At 40.1% G+C, this 20,382-nt stretch overlaps 1 protein-coding gene across 1 annotated transcript in view; it reads left to right on the forward strand.

Moving 5' to 3' along the window:
- The window catches only part of LOC115794048 (myelin basic protein-like), a 70,479-nt gene that overhangs the window by 34,127 nt on the left and 15,970 nt on the right, over window positions 1-20,382 (forward strand). The window contains exons 3-4 of the mRNA XM_030749280.1: window positions 1,121-1,190; window positions 20,069-20,335. Of these exons, the coding sequence (XP_030605140.1) occupies window positions 1,121-1,190; window positions 20,069-20,335 (337 nt within the window). The remainder of the gene's footprint in view (window positions 1-1,120; window positions 1,191-20,068; window positions 20,336-20,382) is intronic.

A 20,382-nucleotide genomic window follows, 5' to 3' on the forward strand; every position in this document is an offset into this window, starting at 1 on the left:
GCACCCCATGATTTAATCAGTGCAGTGCACAACCACCTTTAGCAGCAGTGACCTGAAGTAACTTGAAATTCTCGCTTTCTCTATGACTGTCAGTCTATCACATTCTTGTGGGGGAATTTCGGCTCACTTTTCTTCATGACGTTGCTTCACTTCATTGAGCTTTGTGGGCATTTGTTTACGCACAGCTCTCTTAATGTCCCACCACAGCATTTCGAGTGGGTTGAGGTCTGGACCGAGTCATTACAACTTTCTTCTTTTTTTTCAGCCATTCTGTTGTACATTTGCTGGAAGACTGGCAGCTGAATGGTTTCCACTTGTGAATAATCTTTCTCGCTGTAGAATGATGGACTTAAAATTGTTTGGAAATAACCTTTCCCAGATTGATGGAAAGCAACAATTTCTTCTCTCAGATCAGCACTGATGGTTTTTTTTTTCCTCTGGCATTGTGTTAACACACACCTGAAAACATCTACTTTTATAGAGATGCTCACACTTGGTGATTATCAGTTAATCAATGTATTTGATTAGCAGCACCTGGCTGCTACTTATCCTCTTAATTTTATAAAACTGTCAAATTCAACTGTTAAAGGTCCCAGCAGATGTTATTGTTATGTTAAGTGTGGAAAATGGAAAAAAATCTAAGCCCCCATTTGCTTTATTTGTCACAATGCTGAAAGTTCATATGGTTCATAGAAACCTCATACCTGTAAAATGGCATCAAAATATTTTAAACTGTGATAATGTCATTTTGCATATGCATTCCATATAAGTTTCTACCAAAAAGTCGTGTGTGTGTGTGTGTGTGTGTGTGTGTGTGTGTGTGTGTGTGTGTGTGTGTAATAGATCAATCAATCAGTCAAAATCAGTTGTAACAACTTGCAGCAAATCTCAGTATGCACATGATGTACCCACTTCTTTTGGAAGTTAAATGAATGGGTCTCAGCATAATTCTGTTCTCATAAAGCCCAAAATACTAAATGGGCATAATTATCTCCCCCCCTCATGCTCTCTCTTTCTCATCATCTCTCACACAGTTGGTCTGTTTGTCTCTGTCTTTGCTTTGTTGCCATGGCACCTCAACATCTCACCTCTTCAATCTGTTTTTGTGTTCTCATTAAAGGCTTCATCACCTGAACCCAAAGCCGCAGCAACGGCAGTGGCAGAACCTGAACCACAAGATGAAGTCTTTGGTAAGAGGTCTTTGAAAGAAAATTTACGTGTATATTACATATTGGAAATACTCTGAACTCCCAGCTGAAAGACGAGGAGATGTGCATGTTTTTTTGCATGTTGTTGAGAAGATGAATGGCAGAGAGTTTGTAGTGTGCATGTTCAGTTTTGAAGCAAACTAAAGACCATACATGTCCACTTAATAGATTCAAAGCTGGGATGTGTTGTCCGTATACTGAATATGCATCAATTTTCTTAGCTGCTTGTCCTTCTAGTGTTGCAGGGGGCTGGAGTGTGTCCCTGCTGACACTGAGCAAAAGACCAAGTACACCCTGGGCAGGTTCACTTGTCCAAAACAATTGGTTACAATTAGTAATTAGCCTAATAAGAATGTCCTTTGATTGCTGGAAGAAATAGGAGTATTTCTCCCCAAAAATCTTTTTTTCTTCAGCAGCAGTGTGAGGCTTCTGCTTCCCCCGGACGTTTCAGAAGTTGTCGTTGAAATTCAGGCACATTTTGTTTAGAGGGAACAGTCCAGCTGGTTTAAAAAAAAAAAGTTACCAGTGACAAATGAACCATAGTGATTTATGGAAAACAGCCCTTGTGCTCCAAGCACTCTAAAGTCTTTGGTTGATCCTTCTGGTGCTTTCAGAAGTTTGGTCTTTGTGTCACCTTCACTGAGATGTGTTTGATGTGAAAGGATCAGGTATTGAAAAAGAGTGCCTTTTGTAATACTGCAGCTCAGTGGATGAGGGCAGTTGAGTCTGATGCACAAAGCGGACACATGTAGGTTGGGACTGAATTGACTTATTTTTTGGGGTTGACGCTTTTGCAAATCAGAATATATGGGATCATTCTCAAGACCGGAAGAAATTTCAGTTGCATGTGCAACATGCTTATTTTTTTTTTTTTTAAGGCTTCAGGTAAATCAGACTAGATCTCTCAAGCACTCTGCTTGTAGCAACAAACCCCCCCACAACTTTCCAATATGGCAAAATCAACATTGCCACAGTCGTCACCCCACCCCCATGAAACCATCATTGTCTCTGACACTTCCTATTGGCTCTTGTTTACTTTAACGATATGGGTTGTGTGAAGATGCACCCTGCCAGGATGAAGGAAATTGTTTTGTTTTTTAGTTCAAAGCTTCACATACAATATGTTCTCTTGCCAGACACCAGAATTGCAGTGATTTAAGCTCTCTCCAGCTACCTGTTCAGATTTGTATCTGTAACACATTTGTCTAGGAGCAGCTGAAACCACCAAGAGACAGAGCTGAAAAACATGTGCAGCCTATTTACTCTCCTCTCCTCCTCAGTTTTGGAACATTTTCAGGGTGAACTTCGGTGAATAGCGAGCGAGGAAAGATTCGTCCACATGTATGAACGAAAAAGTGTCTAAAGCACAAATGAAAATGGCTTTTTTTTTTTTCTTTCTTCATTCAGAGCAGTTTTGATAAAGGCTTATGAAACACTGTAAATGGCTTTCACGGCTCATAACCATTGTAATTGCTCAAAAACACAGATTTCAATAGCCATTTTAAAGGTTAAAACACTCAGAATATTATATTAAAGAACTTCCAGAGCTAATGGAGGCGAAAAAATTGTGTATTCATAGTTAATAGTTAAAAAAAAAAATCTTTCTACTACAGCTTTGTTCAGACATCTAAATCTTGGCGGCTAAGCTGGCTTCATAGTTGCTAGAAGGTACTAACCAGTAAAAACAAAATCTAGTCTGTCTCTTTAGTTGCATTTCATAAATTAGTTTTAAGCTTACCAAATCAGCTCCTCAGTCAGAAGCTTAGGTCTTAGAAGTAGTTTGATTGCCTGTTTCTTAGCTTTAGCAAGAGAAATAGAGATGTTAACAGTGTGTATAGTTTATGGTAGTAGTGATAAATACTCCTTTTTAATTTTATACCTTTTAAATGTTGCTTGATGTTCTTGTAAAAAAAAAAAAATGTGGTCAGTTTCTTTTTTTGTTGTTTTTCTTTTTTTTTTTTTTCTGTTGACATTGAGAGCAAACCACAATGACCATACATGATACTAGCTTGCTCAACGCACCACCGGCATTTCCCCGAGCTTCATTTGTAACATTTTACCTAAATTGTTCAGCCCTAATTGCTACAAATATTTTGTCATTGTTACCACAGTGATTGTAAGAGGGCAGGCAGATATGCAGGGATCTGCATATCTTCTATCTGTTAAGGTTTTGTAATTCATATCTTGGCACGTAGACCAGAAGGGCAAAATGCTGGTCAAATAAAGGCCAATAAAATTTTTTGAGGGTGTGTGAGTGGCAGTGACAAAGGGGTAATATTTTAGATGAAAAAAAAATTGGAGTGCAGAAGGCACTAAGCATTTCTTTTCTAAGAGAGGTCAGTATTGATTTCCTATGATGCAAAACAAATTCATCAGTCCCACCGCAGTGTGTTTGTACGTGTGCATGTGAATGAAGACACAATTAAATTTTTGTGTCCATAATGATGTTATGTCATGGCTGCTTGTCTGAGTGTGTAATCACGCCTGTGTATGCGCAGCACCAGAGAACCACCACTCTCTATCGTTGTCACTAATTATCGTCAGGAAAGGTATACCACGCAGGAGCTCCATCGGATTTGATCCACTCGATGTGCTCCTCCTCCTACAGCCCCACTAATTAATGTCCCGCCTGTTAAACACTCCTCATTGATCCGCGTGGAACAGACTTAAAGAGTCCACTGTTGACATAAGTGATTCAAAGCAGCTACCTGTGAAGTCTTCAGGGGCCACAGAGCATCCAGGTGAATGCTTATAATTCAGCACACAGTAGCTTACTGTGCTAGTCTTAGCCTGACCTTAAAATCACTCATGATAAAACATTTTACTGTTTTTTTCTTTTTACACGACTGCCTTTTTTTTTTTTTTTTCTTTAAATCTTCTCAGTTATGCTTCTGGCAGCTCATAGGTATACACTGGTTAGGATGCAGGTTAAAGTAGCCATCTCTTTTTAAACTGCAGGCAAAGGGCAGCCTAAAACGTAATCTGGCTCTAGTGTATGTCGCACTCGTTACTGAAAAGTGAAGAAAAATAATTAGTTTGATATTTAGATTGATCAACTCAAAAATGAGGACTGTGCAGGAAAAGGTGAACAAAAAAACTTGAAGTTAAAGGGCAAACAGATTAGCTTAATGAGGTTTTTGATCAAAAAGCCGCCTCTGCACTCCTTAATATTAATGCGTAGATTCTGCCCAAACTCTTAACATTTAACTAGCTCTTTGCTTATTCAGCGCTGTCCTCACATACTGTGTAAAAATCCCATTTTCTTTATCAGTTTCTAACTCATTGCCATTAGGGTACATCTTAAACCTTGTTCTGGCTTGTGCACCAAGGCTGAAGTAATTTGTCACCATTAGGTCAATCTGAAATGGTGGACAAAAGAGGAAAATGAGGAATTTCCATCATATTGGCCCAGTGTGAGTGGTTTATGACCGGCAGGTTAGCAATCTCTATTGGAGCGTGTTGTTGGGTGTAGTGGTCATCACCAGGCGTCATGACTCTCAGCTTGTCCAACGTCTGGGGATGTCTCTGTGCTGCACTTCCTGTTTGCAGTGTTCTTCTTCTTTTCTTTCTTTTTTTTTTTTCCACTGAAGAGCAAACACCACCATCAGCTGTGTGGCTGTTAAAAGCCCATTATGACTCCATTACCTGGCCTAGCCTGCAGCAGAGCAAAACAGACCCTCTTTATCTGTCTGTTCTGCCCTGGCTGTGTTTGGGTTACTATTTCTTCATTATTACAGGGGGAGGGGAAATGAGCAGCAGTTGTGGATAGAAACCAGGAGAGGTGGTGTCAAGTGGAAGAGGGTAAAAAATTGTTACCTGACCAAAGACTTTAGGGCAATATGGCTTTAGGCCATGTCTAGTGGTAGGGGGTCTGTAATGGAGCAACTTGGTGTTCCCAAGTGTCTTGCCCAAGAACACTTTATCATAGTGAGGCTCCTGTGTTTGAACCAACAACTCTAAGATTAGTAGACAGCATGCTATATTACATGAGCCACAGCTGACCAAAGTTAGTTTGAAGTGTTGTGCCATAAACAAATGCCCACAAACCTCAATGAACTGATGCTACATTGTAAAGAGACTGAAAAAATCATACAGAAAATAATTACTTCAAATTATTGCTGCTAAACATGGTTCTGCAAGCTATTGGATCATGGGGGCTACTTAGTTTTGCATTGAGTACACAGAGTTCTGTGAATCCTTGATTAGTGTGAGTGGTGACTTACCAGCCAAGAGAAGCAAGTTTTTTTTTGTTTTTTTTTTCCCCAGACTTTACATCTGATTACTATAAAACCAATGCCCATCTACTAGACTAGTACATCCGCATCAGACTAAGCTAAGTTTGCATCCCTTGACAATAAATAAATAATTACATAAAGCAACTGATTCATTGACCAGTCAGATGAAGCTGTAATCTTGCTGCTGCCAAAGTGATCCAGAGGAAGTCAGCTACCCTTTGGCATTACATAAGTGAAATCAAATCATATCATATTAGCAGCTTCATTGAATAATGAAGTTATCCAATTTGTGTAGCTGCATTAGCAGCCGAATTAGAGTTTTTAGTACATTTAACTGAACCACAACAACAACCACAGCTCCAAATAAGGGCATCGCCAGAACTCGAGTCTCATACAAAAAGAAAACTTTGGACTTTCAGTGTTTGGTTTCTTAGCAGTGTCATATTAAGGTGACTTTAATGTGATTAATTTGTTTAGATGACCTTAGTTTGGTATTGTAAGGGAGTCTGCTGTTATGCAACATAACAAAAATGCTTTATTAATATAAATACATTTAAAAAATCTGAACACATTGTTTAAAATGAAGCCCTTAAACCTGATAGTATGGCTTCAACAGAGGAAAGAGGGAGAACAGGTGGAGGAAAAGTAGAACCCAGATACAGTACTCAGCTGCACTGAGTCAGTGACCACTCCTGAGGGAGCCCACAGGCTGTCTGTTTTTTTTCCCCCTCCCTCATATTGAAATGTGTGGTGAGCAGTCATGTCTGGGAGGAACCAATTCTGGAGCTGCTGAAGACGCTGCTGTATAACAATGCTCCTGGGAAATTTGATGCGGTAATTCTCTCTAGCTACAATAGTGCTTGATGAATAAGCAAATGAAGAAGAAAGATCTGACTAGAATGGGGAATATTCCTGCACAGAACAACAGATTTATGATTTATATTGTGTAGTGTTAATGTAAAAATACAGTTACATGCAACAAGTCAGATGGTTGTTGGTATTTGTTTCTGGCCTAAATATCTTCATTACCCCCTTTTACTGACTGCAGTTTTAAGTGTTTTATGGCTATGCTTGGAAACTGGCAGCACTTAATTAAGATTAGGGAAGGTTTGTACAAGGAAAACTAGTATACAGACATAGTTTCAATGCATGCATTAGCTCTTCACCTCCACGTGTCATCCACTATAACAGGAAAGGCTTAAAAACATCGCCAGGTTTTTATTTGATAATTGCACTATTTAGTTCCTGAGTAAAATTAATGTGTGAAAGCTGCACCAAAAAGGGGATGGGATGGCTTTTGCAGCATGAATTAAAAATGAACCAAATGAGTTCTCATTTAGCTTCATTATTATTTTTATCTTTAGGAGCAAAACTTTTCAGAAGAAAATGGCCTTGATATTGATGAGCCATTCATATGCCAGTTTGAATTCTGCCTTTTGAGCCACCTTGGTTGCATAACTTTTGCTTCCATTATGTGAAAAGTTCCTTTTTGAACTTTGGCAAATTTGAAATCTAACATAACTCGTGTTCCTGTCTTATCGATCTGACATGATTTCACCTCTGCAGCAGCTCCTTTGGCGTCTCATCTACCTGTCACACTCCTCATCTCCTCTCTTGTCCTCTTCTCTTCTGCTCATAAAAGGATGTAATTGGCGTATGCTCAGGAAACTAGCGAAATTGCTTATTTTTGGATGTCACGTACGCACATTAATAGGACTTTTGATCATTTATTTGTATAGATAAAATGGCTTGTTAAGCCGTAACTCACAAATGCTTGTTTTTAGTAATGGTGTCTTGTTCCAAAAACATTAGAGAGTCACTTTGCTAAACTAGCAGGCCAGCTAAAAAGCATAGACAAGAGTTGGACATAGCTACTGTGACGTCGCCCACTGGTTACTGAAGTCTTGTTTTGAAGCTTGGACGTGTTTTGTAACTGTATATGACAAGAAAGGGCTGGCTTGTCTGTGAAACCGCACCCTCACTGGGTACTTCTTTCAGAAACATTGTATGATCGGTATTTCCAAAATGGACGTCATATTCTTTTTATTCAGTATGACCAAAAAAATGAGTGACTGAGCCAATAAACTCAGCTAGAGAGTGTTTACAGAGGTTGAGACAGAAAACCGTTTCCCACAGACTCCTCTATAGAACGGGAGGCTTCACTGCATCATTTTAAGAGTGGGACTTTGTGTTCCTGTGGAAACTACAAGTCTGTATAATATCAAGGTTTATTTGTAATGTTGCTGAAAAGAACTACTCTACCCACAATCCTAAATAAAATAGCGGCATCTCTGATTGGTGGAGGTCACTGTTAGAATGGAAACGGCTTCAAGCCTTAAGAGCGGGGATTACTGTCAGGATCGAAGCACGGTGCCACATCGGTGACTATACTTTACCACACACAGACACACACACACCACAAACTACAAAATATTCAAAACTATTGAGAAAATTGGAAGTCTGTCCCTGGGATTTGCAATGCATTATGGGATGACTAGTGCCTTCACTGTTAAGATTATGTATACAGTCTTGCACTTTTGAGGTTTTTGTTTGTTTGTTTTCCCTTATTTATTCATTTTAAATTCAAATCAAATTTTTATAGGGCCTTCCAAAGACTGGACGTATTATGTGAACACCCAGGACAGGCAGCAGAGTGGGCGGCCTGCGGGTGGCATCCACTGACGCGCCCGCTCAATAACTCGAGAACCGTGCGGCCTACACTGACCAAAATTCATGGGTAGATATCTTATGACCAAAGCAAGATTGGGATTGAATATGAGGTCACTGGGGTCAACATCAATGTTACTGTTACTGAAAATAGAAAAACTGTGTCTCATTTTATGGTTATGAAGCTTGATTAAAGTCTTAAAACTCTTTATATAAGGATTCATATCAGGATTTCAGTGGTGAAAACGAACCCGAGCTTTTCAAAAAGTGGGCAGTCACTGATGCACCTTTAATGGCTGACGGTAGTGACAGACTCACTCAGTAACCATGAAAAGTATTGTGTAGACATACCAAAGGCCATTTTCAGAACTGTCGTTTAATAGAGACTATTAAAAATAGACTTGCGCTGGAAAAATTGGTCTGTTAGTCCTTTTCTATCTCAGACCAGACTTCTTCAGACTTCATTGATCTGCTTCTAGTCTGGTGAGGTTAATCACAGCGCTGGGTGATAGGAACAGGGGGAGGATCTGAGACTGAGTCACCTCTCTGTTTGCTCATTACTGTCGAGAAGCTCCTGAAAATACAGATCGAGCTGTAACGAAAACCGAATCAGAGCATGCCCCCCTCCCTTGAAGTAGGAGCGCATATTTAATACCTGGTTTCATCTCTGGATGGAGTTAATGTGGCATTGTGTGTGATGTACACAGCTGGCTTTTCATTTACTGACGTGCCCTTCAGCTGGCCCACAAAGCTCCCTCTGCTTCCTTCAGTAATCATTGTATATCTTCCCTAATTGGCTGGCTTCACTGTTTGCTGGAAACAATTAATTTAATTTATTTATTTGAGGATGGGAAAGGAAGAACAAGTGAACTGAGATGCTACCACGTCTTACAAATACAAAGAGCCTCGAAGCTTAGCGGCTTGTCTTTAAAAAAAATTTGTCAGTTATGGCTTCATTAAATAAAAATAATTGTTTCAGCTCATGGCGTCAAAGTCAGTGGAAAAAACAACTTTATTTCACATTTGGCCTGCTAGAGGTTCTCAGTTCTTTGCTCACTGTTAAAAGAAGGCCTTTCAGAGTGTATATCAGATGATGCAATAGACATTGAAAATGAAAAATGCATAAAATATTAAAATGCATTATGTCTGTTCTTGGCTTTTCTCAACAATATTACAACAACAGCTTGCAGTGTTAGTGTTGTGTGCTGTTATGCCAGATGTCACACTTCTCTGTGACCTCATAGTGACATCACCAGTATAGATTACTGAATTTTTTTAATCCATCTTCACTGATCCCTGTGATAATGGGCACTGTAGTCAAACTTGAGGTGAGCTTTGTTGCAGCTCAACCTTAAACTGGCTGGTTGCATGTTGGATTTAGTCCGCCGTGATGCACAGACACGGTATGTTGTCACTGCGATTGTGTGAGCACTGCTGACTGTGCATACAACACAGTATTGAGAATATGTTTGGTGCTCTGCTGTGGATTTGCCAGTCGCACATGTGTAAAAGTGCAGTGGCTCAGTCATTTGTCTCTGTGGCGGAGGCAGACTCTAGCTGGTACGGGCCCTGGCACTGCCAATGTGAAGCACCACCTCTCCCTCCCCCCTCTCAAAAGCTCCGATTGTTAAAGGTCGGCATCACTGGACTAGTGTTCTTTGGTTTGACACCATTGTTCAGTCTCCTTTTCTGTCCTCTTTCACCTTGCTTTCTCTCCTCTGATCTCTTCCTTTTGTAGTGTGCAGTCTGCATCTTTGTGTTTGTGTGTCGAGAAATTATGGCCATGAGTTCAGGAGGCCACGTCATCGTGTCTCGACCATCTGGCAGGACAATTACTGAATTAGTGTGTGTGTGTGTGTGTGTGTGTGTGTGTGTGTGTGTGTGTGTGTGTGTGTGTGTGTGTGTGTGTGTGTGTGTGTGTGTGTGTGCGTGTGCAGCTGGTTCTATGGCTACAAGAATCCAAGGGGAGGGGATAGATGGGTAACCAAAGCAATACAAAGGTACTACCCTTGGCACTGCGCTCCATATGTCAGACAAGATCAACTGAAGCCCCCACACACACACAAAAAAAAAAAAAAAAATTTATGCACAACTGATCAAGTGGTCATTCAGTGCAGTTAGGGACACATTTTAAATTATAGTTCACTGCTCACAGTATGTGGTCATATGCAGCTCTAATCACTACCAAATGCTGTTTGTGCAGTGTTGTTTATGAGCTGCTTTTTATGAGCTGCTCTGGTGAACCTCTTCCATGCAGCACATAATTTTGTTAATCAAAGGTAAATCACATACTCTCTTCTAATAGATAATCACAGTTTAGTTTAGTTTACAAGTGTTATACAGCTCATTTTTTCCCCTTATCAATCACTCATACACACTCACTGGGCATTTTATTAGGTAGATCTTGCTAGTACCTATTTGGACCCCCTTCTGCCTTCAGAACTGCCTTAATTCTTTGGGCACAATTTCAACATTCATCAGAGATTTTGGTCCATATAAACATGTTAGCATCACAAAGTTGCTGCTTATTTGTTAATATGAATCTTCTGTTCCACCACATCTCAAAGGTGCTCTGCTCAATTGGGATTTGGTGCCCGGGGAGGCCTTTTGAGTAAACTGTTTTGTTCAAGAAACCAATTTGAGATGATTTGAGCGTTATGACATGGTGCATTATCCTGCTGTAAGATGGGTACACTGTGGGAACACTGACCAATCTCTGTAAACTACCCAGATGTTTGTGTGGGAAAATCCCACTAGATCACCATTTTCTGAAATACGCCCGACTGGCACCAACAACGATGTCACGTTCAAAGTCACTTAAATCAACTTTCTCCCCCATTCTGATTCTCAGTTTGAACTTCAGCAGGTCATCTTGACCTTTCTTAAATACATAGAGTTTCTGCCATGTCATTGGCTGGTTAGAGATTTGCTTTAACGAGCAGTTGAACAGGTGTACCTAATGACATGGCTGGTGAATGTATATCTTTACAAAGGGTGCTTGGATGCCAAATGTGGCATTTCAGGTTTGTGGCTCACAGTCTAAATTGTGTATTGAGAACGGGCAGGTACAAATTGCATTAAAAGCAGAGCCTAATAGGAAGCTCTGCTAATAGACAAAAGAGAAAACTGATGTCATTGTAGATGGGACGAATGGGATTCATAACCCTCTGTTCCACTGAGTAACAGATTCTGTATAAAAATACCAGATGCTTTTGGGTGTATAAAAACTAACATTGGTGCTTTTACACACACAGTTCATTGTCATTAGTGATATTTGGTCACTTGGCAGAGCAGAGTGTTTCAGAGTATAATGGTCCTTTTGGTCTTGGGGTGGCAGGTTTCTTGTGTAAGAGAAAAAAATCAGTGTAATGTCTCATCAGAAGCCTTTGAAACAAGCGTCCAGCTGGCTCATGACTCCGGGACATTAGTCATGTCCACTCCCTTGCTGAAATGTGTGTATCTATAAATGAGTTTTGGCCTCCCTAAGCACTAAGCTGATGGCATCAACCCATGTTGAGCTGTTCTGTGTGCTGGCCCTCTGTCATACTAGAGACAGCCATTCATGCCAGCTGCCAGGGAAAACCTCATCCTCCACAAGCACGTCTGTCATGACAGAGATCTAGTTCTTTATCAAAACACCAGACTTAACATGAGTTAGCTGTGGTATTTAAACCCAAATCACAGTAACGCGGACAATTTATTTTGGCATGATTGTTGCCAGATTTGGTTTGTTCTCTTAGCAGAGAAGCTGAACAGCTAACTCTCTGGAGTATCTTTTTAGGGCATGATGAGCCACATCAGTGTTGAACAAAACTAAGTGACAGTTTATCATAACAAGCTTTAATATAACTTAAATGGTTGAGTTATATATAAAGGAATAGTATAGTTCTCCACTACATTTGCAATGAAGGGGGGTGTATCCAGAATGCCAAAAATATTTTTTTTAATATAAACATGTTTACATCATAGAGAGGTCGGGCATTTTAACATGGGCATCTATTGCTAAAGGGCCAGATGCATGTCTCAGGACCTGTGTCAGGTCTTTGCTGGAATTTTTTTTTCTATTTCTCAATGACCCATCATTCATATGCTGTCCATCTGCTGTAGATGATTTTTTTTAAGCTTGCCTCTTTTTCTTTTATCCTCCACTTGTCCAGTTTCCTCATTTTTTTTAGACTTCTGCACAGTACTGTGTATATATATATATCTTTGTGCAAATAGTCAGGCAGTGGCATTCAAATTATGATCGATTGGTATTAAAAGGGGCCAAAGAGTGCCTGTAAAACTTTGTCCACATTGATGTAACATTAACCAAAGAGCCTGAAGCTTGGGCTCTGTAATTAGGATTGCCCCAATTACCATGAAACACTGTAGATGAATTATTTGATGGTGAATACATTCATTAGCTGTAACCCTAATGTAGGTCACCGTGGCTATTTGGTGTAACCACAGTATTTTTACCTTAAACAGTACTGTAGTAGCACTGAGGCAAAATATTAGATTAATACTGTACAGAATGTGTTGGGGGTTTTTTTCCTTCAAAAACACACATTTAATGATATGAGAAAACGTATAAATCTTTGATCATCTTAATATCAAGAAACAAGGCTGATACAGAGAGGGAAAATTGCTCCCGTTTGTCAGAAACAAGTCATTGTGAGGAGCTGTTGGTAATGACAAAGCAAGGCTTTCATCATTTTACTGTATTTTGCAGCACTTCAAGGTTAGCCTCACAGCTGCTGGAATAAAGGCAGCAGCTGTGACACGGTTGTGTGTATAATGGCACTTGCATCACACGTAGCAAACAAAGATCAAACCGATGTAAGTCCTCACTCTTTAGATTTTCCAAATTAAAAGCAAATAGATGGTAGGCTGTATCTCATCTTGAGTTCATCAGTGGAGTTTAACAGTGATGTGGATTGTCTCCCCTGAATGAAATTCTTCCCCGTTTAAAATCACTGTTTAAAGTGAAGCTCAGAGGTCATGAACATGGCTGGGATAATAAGGGGCCGTTCTGCCGCTTATCTCTGCTAGGGAAATCTCTGGAGGACTAACGCCCTGAATGCCAGAGGGGGTTACCGAGACAGAGGACGTCTTTTTTTCCCGCTCACAGCTTGTGGGTGCTTCAGATCCACCATCAATGCAGGAGCAGAAAGATTTTTGCCCCTGGGTAGGAGGGTTGGTCCGGGGCCACATAGCGATGGATGTTTTTTCAGAGGAATGCTTCCCATGCCTCGGTCCCACCACAGTCCTTGTTCTTGTCCCAGATGCTTGGCTGCACATCCTCTTCACACTGAGGAAGAGGAGGAAAAATGAGGAGATTGAGGCCCACTCCCTGCATGCCTTCCTCCTTCTAGATGCTAAAATTTCACCCCTTGCATGGTGCTGAATTTCTTCATCGAACAGATCAGACAGGCCAGTTGTCTTCACCTCATTACTGACTGTAGATCGTACAGGAGGTAGAGGTGGTGATTATTGTTCTAGGCGCAATAATCAGAGATTTCCAAGGTAGGGAGATCACACCTGTATCTTCACCAGCATTATTGGGCCACCTTGGCACTTTTGTCACTTTAATTTTCATTGGGGTATCTTGACGCCGGTGTGGTGAAGTATTCAAGATGATGTATCTAAAGATGAATACTTTTTGAATGAGACCAGCATTTCTTTGTGCAAATAATGGGAAGCACCCACAGCGATATATTTCAAAGTGCCTGCAAAGCCAGTCTGACATTACTGACTAGTTCTTCTTCGGGCTTGAGAAGCTCTCATTATCTCCCATTTTCAAACCATGAATAAATCCAGTATTTATGGGAAAAAAGCCAACATGGTGAAGTGAGCACGTTTTCAGCAGATGCTTGCTTCTCTCTGCTATGCTATACATCAGACTGCTGGGTAATTGGCCCTTAGTGTTGTTTACAAGTTGTGCATCCAGTGTATCCAGTGTCCTCCAAGGCGTATCCGTGCTGCTGGATGAAGAGAAGTTTTTAATGCTGTCAGAGACCACACAGAGGAGAAACTATGACTTGAATTGCTTCATTCCCTTCTCTTTTCATAAATGAAGTGAAGCACTCCGATGCTCAGGGTTTTCAGAGACTTCAGATCACATTGAAAACATTTACGATTAGTTGTCAGGCTGAGCACATTTGCAATCAATGAAATTGGCAAGGTGTTCGGAGGATGTTGCTTAGGTGTGGATTGATTCCCTTACTCATGGCAGATGCTGTTAAAGTTAAGGGTAGATTGAGTCCTGGAAGAAACAAGTCAGTCTGTATTTAGATGAAGTGCCCGGGCCTCACTTAAAAAGCCAGAACGTTGTGGAGTGCACACTGTCACGCAGCTGTCAGTGACCCAGCAGCTGAACAACTAGAGGCCTTCAGAGCATTTACCTGTAGCTCAGCTTGTTTAGAAGGACCGTGTAAGCTAAATGTAATACTTCTCGACAGCAGCAGGAATTATCAGTGAACGTGTCACGGAAAAATGGCCGACAGTCTGCGAGAACATGCAGATATTTGACAAGCTAGCTAACAAGGACATCCTGTCCTCCCAGCTTCATTACCAGGCAATCTGAGCTTGTTCTTTTACTTTAATTGCAGTTCCATTGGCTAGGGTGGCGCACGCATGAGGATACGGTCCGGTTTCTTCTCCCAATTAAATCTGACAACTTGTATATGAATGTGAGGGCCTGTAAACGGCCTGCAAAATGTTTATCCAATTCCATTTTCATCATGTTTTGTTCGTTGAGCTAAAACCCCCTGCCTAAAGCAGCCTGATAATCTTTCAGAAAGACACTTTCGGCTGTTTAATATCTAAACCCATTATAATAGTTTGCAAAAACAAGCAGCAGACAATGAAAGTGAAAGCAGCTGATCGCAATCACAGTAGATGGACCGTTACCTAGGCTGCTGTTTGATCAATTTTTCACCGAAAACCAAGACATATCAACCACACCGATGGCAATCTGATACACTGTACGCATCATGGTAATGGACACAAATAACAGTCTTATCGTGGAGGGGAGAGCCAATAGAGCCACTTAGAGGTGACAGTGATGAATCCTTGAACAGTGACAATTCCATTTTTATTGTTTAAGCCCTAATCAGGTGGGTTTAAATCACTTTGTCATCTTCTATCGTTCATCATTAGGCGGCTGATGATGTGTCTTTGTGTTAGCGAGGAGGGTTTTTGTTTTTCCACCAGAGTACGGGCTGTAGAGTGAGTTCTGATTAGCTTCAAATGCCAGCATATTGGTTCAGTAATCTGAGTCATCGGCACTGATCAACAGCCCTGTCAGTTGCCCACATGTATATTATATAATAAGCACACACACAGGGAGTCCACTGATTAAACTCTTACTCACAAGCATGTAACCTATTTTCCTGGTAATGTAAGATGAACATGTAGTCAATATTATGCTGGAGTATTATGACCTGTGGAAGTCTTTTAAAGTTAACAGACATCAGGATGTTTTTTCACAGTGTAATTTGTATTTTCTTGGTATTCTGTCAGGTGATGGCGGCACCATTGGGCTGAGGGGGAAAAAGCAACAGATAATGGAAATTTATGAGGCCTCATGGGCAGGCCACTAAAGGATAGAAAAACAATAATTGTCTGATTTATTCTGCAGTTTGCTTTACAATAATAGATGCCACGAGACCTTTTGAGAGAGAACAGCATTGTAATATAATATTTCTGTTGCTAACAAGAAATTTCAATATAGTATCACAGACTTTTTTTAAAAGCTGGACCAAGTTTGCTGGTCTAAAAAGCAGATCCAGTGTGACTGTGCCTTAAATGTGTATTCTTTCTAATGGGGGGGGGGGGGGGGGGGGGGTCTTGTTGTTTGACTGGGATAGAAGTCTGAAAAATTACCCCATTTTCCATTTAATTTATAACATGGATAAACCCCTTCTTAGTAACTTTATAGTCTCAGTGAGTAGTTTTGTCTTGTTTCATTTAGCATGAGCTTTATTTTTTATATTGCGGTCTTATTTAGAGGAAAATGGACATTAAACTAAGGTATGCTTTAGGTTCAGTGTTAATTTTGACAGCAAATTTTGATTTCGTTTTAGTCAGTCTTTTGACGAAAATGTAATTTAGTTTTAGTCATAATTTAGTCATCTGAATAGTTTTAGTTTTAGTCTAGTTTTAGTCGACGAAATTATCCTAGTCGACTAAATCTAGTCGATTTAGTCGACTAAAATATAAAGAGTGTAAAATGTAAATGCTTTTTCTTCAGTTCCCTTGAATTAGTCATTATACACACTTACACAAAATTAAACATTTATTAAAAGTTATGGAATATTATTAATAATATTAACATTAGCGTTTCACCTGCTTCCCACACACCTGATCATTAACACCACCTTACTGATATAATACGAGCGTTTTACAGCAGGACGCTCTGAAAGGTACAGGGCAGTGTTCAGGACTAAGATTAGGAAAGGCTAATCCACCGCGGTGTGGAGATTTTCTCTAAACACAAACGCTAAACTGGGGCACTTTACCCTGTATGACATTAAAATGATTACCTTTGCATGGAGATCTGGGTGACTGGTTTGCAAATGTTGTTTAAGATTTGTTGTATTTTTACCCGAGATAGTTGCCCCACATGGTTTACACGTCGTTTTGTTTGTCACAGCGTCAAAGGACAAATGTGTCCATACATCGGCTCTTCTCTTTCTCCCTGCTGACATTGTTTACATAACTTAGTTCTATCGGAAGCAAAGACAAATTACAGGCTAGTTTGGTCTTCCCGGGTTTAGAGCAAATTTGTGCAATTGTGCATTTGATTACCTAACTTGTTCCGCCCTTTCACAAAATTAAATAAGTTCTGATTGGATTTCATCCCCGCCAAGCCTTTTCGTCTCGTTTTCATTCGTTGACGAAAGTGTCAATTAATTTCGTCATTGTTTTTATCATTTTAGGTAGTTTTTATTTAGTTATCGTCTCGTTTTCTACCTTGATCTGCAAGTCGCTACCCAGTGGGTGGGCAGTGTCATCAGGTTAAAAAGAAATGGGCAAAATGCAAAACTAAGTGCAGAAACCAATGTATGACATAAGTGGCTATATCCATCTTTTATATGTGGTGCTACCCCACTTCCTGGGCTTCAAATTCTGCAGCGTTAGAAACCCACCAAATGCATCCCTGATGGTATTCTTGTTATGGATAAGGGTTTAAAACTCAATTTTTATCATAGTTTAAAACAAACGAGCTGGATGAGCAGCCCCTTTGGAAATGCCACAGATCAATACAGCACCTCAGACACACAGTGGCTTGTTGACAGTGACAATGAGCCTTACTGTTGGCTACATATGTGAACAAACTATGGTAACCCCACAGCATTCAGTCCTCACTGACAGTGGCTAATGGCTTTAAACCAATTTGCTACAACTTAAAGCAACCTGTATAGTTGAGGAACAGATGAGAGCAACACATTGATTGCACAGATTGTTGTGGCATATTTGGCTTTAACATGAGCTGCTTTTGTTAATATAAACTCTTTTATAAGATGTCTTTGAACTGGATGTCTCGCCTGCCTTAAAGCAAATGTTAAGCCTGAAAGATTTTTATTAGTTCGCAGTGCCTCACTTTCTCAAAATGGCCTTTTAAATGATCTGGCTTTCTTCAGAGGCTCTTGCACCTTTCCGGGAATTAAATTGCAAGGGTATCTAAAGGGAGTTGGGTAACTTGAAAGTATTTGGTTTAAAGAGGAGCTGAAAAATCGGCAATGGTAGCAAAAGACCAGCATTATTAAATCATTTTACTAAGGCACTTTAAACATCATCTCAGAACTGGTGGTGTTTAAAAATAGTTTTCTTTCTTTCTTTCTTTTTCTCTCGGTGGTGTGCAGTTTTTGTTGTACCAAGAGGTAAAAACAGCTGTGAAACAACTGATGAGGGATGGGCAAAATCAAAAGAATGTAAATGCATCTATTATTTTTTTATTTATTTATTTTTTAACTGGGTGGAAGGCGCATACCATCATCCGTCAGTCTCTGCCTGCCATACAAGGTTAAAGAGAGAATAGAGTGCAACCTTTCCACCAACAAGGGTAATAATTTCACAATCTGAAGCCTCATTTTGAACATGGATATCTCTCAAACTTTTAAAGATAAAAGCTTGAATTATTTACTGTTTTTTCTTACCAGGAAAATGAATCAGGATCTATAATTTTGGACCGATGCATCAAAATATGTCTTTGTATTAGCTAGTTAAAACACGACAAAAAAATGTAGAATACTTTTAAACATGAAAATCTTTCATGCTGATTGAGAAAAGTTGTACCACAAAAACAGAACTATCAGTAGATATGACCTGAATTGAACCAAACCTTGGCCTTTCCACATAATTTTGTTAAATATGTTCAAATTTTTCATTTTCGGGATCCCTGCTTGCCTGTGGCATTAAGGTTAGCGTTGGGTTGGGGCAGGGGTAGGGTCTTTGTATCAAACTACCAGTCATGACAACTTGCCCTCACATAACTACTCATATGAAATGAGTTACTAACCCTTTTTTCATTATTCTTAATTGTTTTATATATATATTATATTATATTATATTATATTATATTATATTATATTATATAAACACTTTCAATCTGTAATCTTAATATATTTTAAACTTAACCTGAATTATAAAACTCCTTCAGGACAGTAGGTTTCAGCACGGTAGGTGGAGTAGGTTTTGAAAATGGGGAAAAAAATCTGCATATATTTAAGAGAATTATTTTCTCAGTTATAATTGGAGTAGCATCTAGAAACTCCAGAGTTCTCTTCAGATTAGACTGTTTACTGATATTTTTGTTTTTGTGGTACAGCTTGTAATATTTGCTCACTCCAGCGTTAAAGTTGAATGAAAATGACATTTTCTGCTTGCATTTTTGTGACCAAGAAATACACGTTAAAAAGATTTATGATTTTAAGATGGCATGACCCATTTTTCAACTGATCTTCACGTGATGCATGAATTGTAAATCTTCCAGAAGGAAAACAAGCTATTAAACTAATTGGATGTATTCTTTTGTAGGAGGAATTTTACCTAAAATTATAACAAATTAAAGTTTTAACTTCTGCATAGACTCGATCCAGTACTTGCTCTGTACCCACATGCAGCAGCCTCGCAGCTCTCAGGTCCTAAACCAGATAAGTGTCACCGTGCATCGGGTTGAAAATCCATACTTATAGGAGTTATTTTAGTGACACTGGGCCCTTTGTCTCTCTGTAATAACTATGCAGCTGTGACAAAAGGCCACTGTTTCGGCCAGTATTAGCATGCAGATTCTCTGGTGTAGTGCTACACCATTTCTGCCAGTACAGTGTGGATATTGTTTTGGATGGAGGAATGCACTGGATGTCCTCTGCTGTGGGAGCTGGCTGGTTTAATGGATAGCTGTCAGAGTGGACGTTTCAGAACAACTGTATTTCCATTTCAGTGAAAGTGATATAACTGAACATGTGTTGTTTTACACTGAAGTTGAAGTGAAAATGTACCATCATAGGGGAGATGGGGCCTAATGCATCCTGGTGGGTTAACATGGTCCAATTTTAGTGTCACCTTTTTTCTTTGTTTTTAAGCTCAGTCTTGGAAAATGAGGCGTTCGAACCCATATTGTTGAATTAAGTTTTTGTGTTTGAGTCAAAATTAGTGAGCACACCTGCTGCAACACTGTCCTAACACAAAGTTTAAAGAAAACAGAAGGTGTTAAGAGGCTACTGAGACAAGCGAGTAGTTAATTTACTGAACACCTTTTAATGACTTATGTCTTTGACCTCTCATTTACAACTTTTCCAGCTCACTGGTTAGTTTCAGTTCAGCTAAAAAGTAATTTGTATTAACTCTGTTGGTCTTCGCTGCAGCAGGAAGGGTCTGCTCTCATCAAAAGAGCCCATTGTGCTGCTCTGGTTTGTTGTGTGCCATGCAGGCCCAAGCCCATAGATGACCCTTGTTGTTTCTGCGCAGGCCTGGGTGAGGCAGATGCGAACCAGAACAATGGCTGCGTCTCGGAGAAGCCGGTGGTGACTGACTCCACGAGCCCCTCCACCACAGCTGACCCTGACGCTGCCACACCACGCCCCCACCTGGTCCGCCTCTTCTCCCGAGATGCCCCGGGCCGAGAGGACAACACCTTCAAAGACAGACCCTCCGAATCGGACGAGCTGCAGACCATCCAGGAGCACAGCGGAGCGGCTTCAGAGTGCGGGTCGGAGAGCCCCGAACAGGACCTAGATTAGGCTAGCTTTTTTTTTTTTTTTTTTTTTCCCCTCCCTTGCTCC

The sequence above is a fragment of the Archocentrus centrarchus genome, chromosome 16 (assembly GCF_007364275.1).
Source record: "Archocentrus centrarchus isolate MPI-CPG fArcCen1 chromosome 16, fArcCen1, whole genome shotgun sequence".
Classification (NCBI taxonomy): Eukaryota; Metazoa; Chordata; class Actinopteri; order Cichliformes; family Cichlidae; genus Archocentrus; species Archocentrus centrarchus.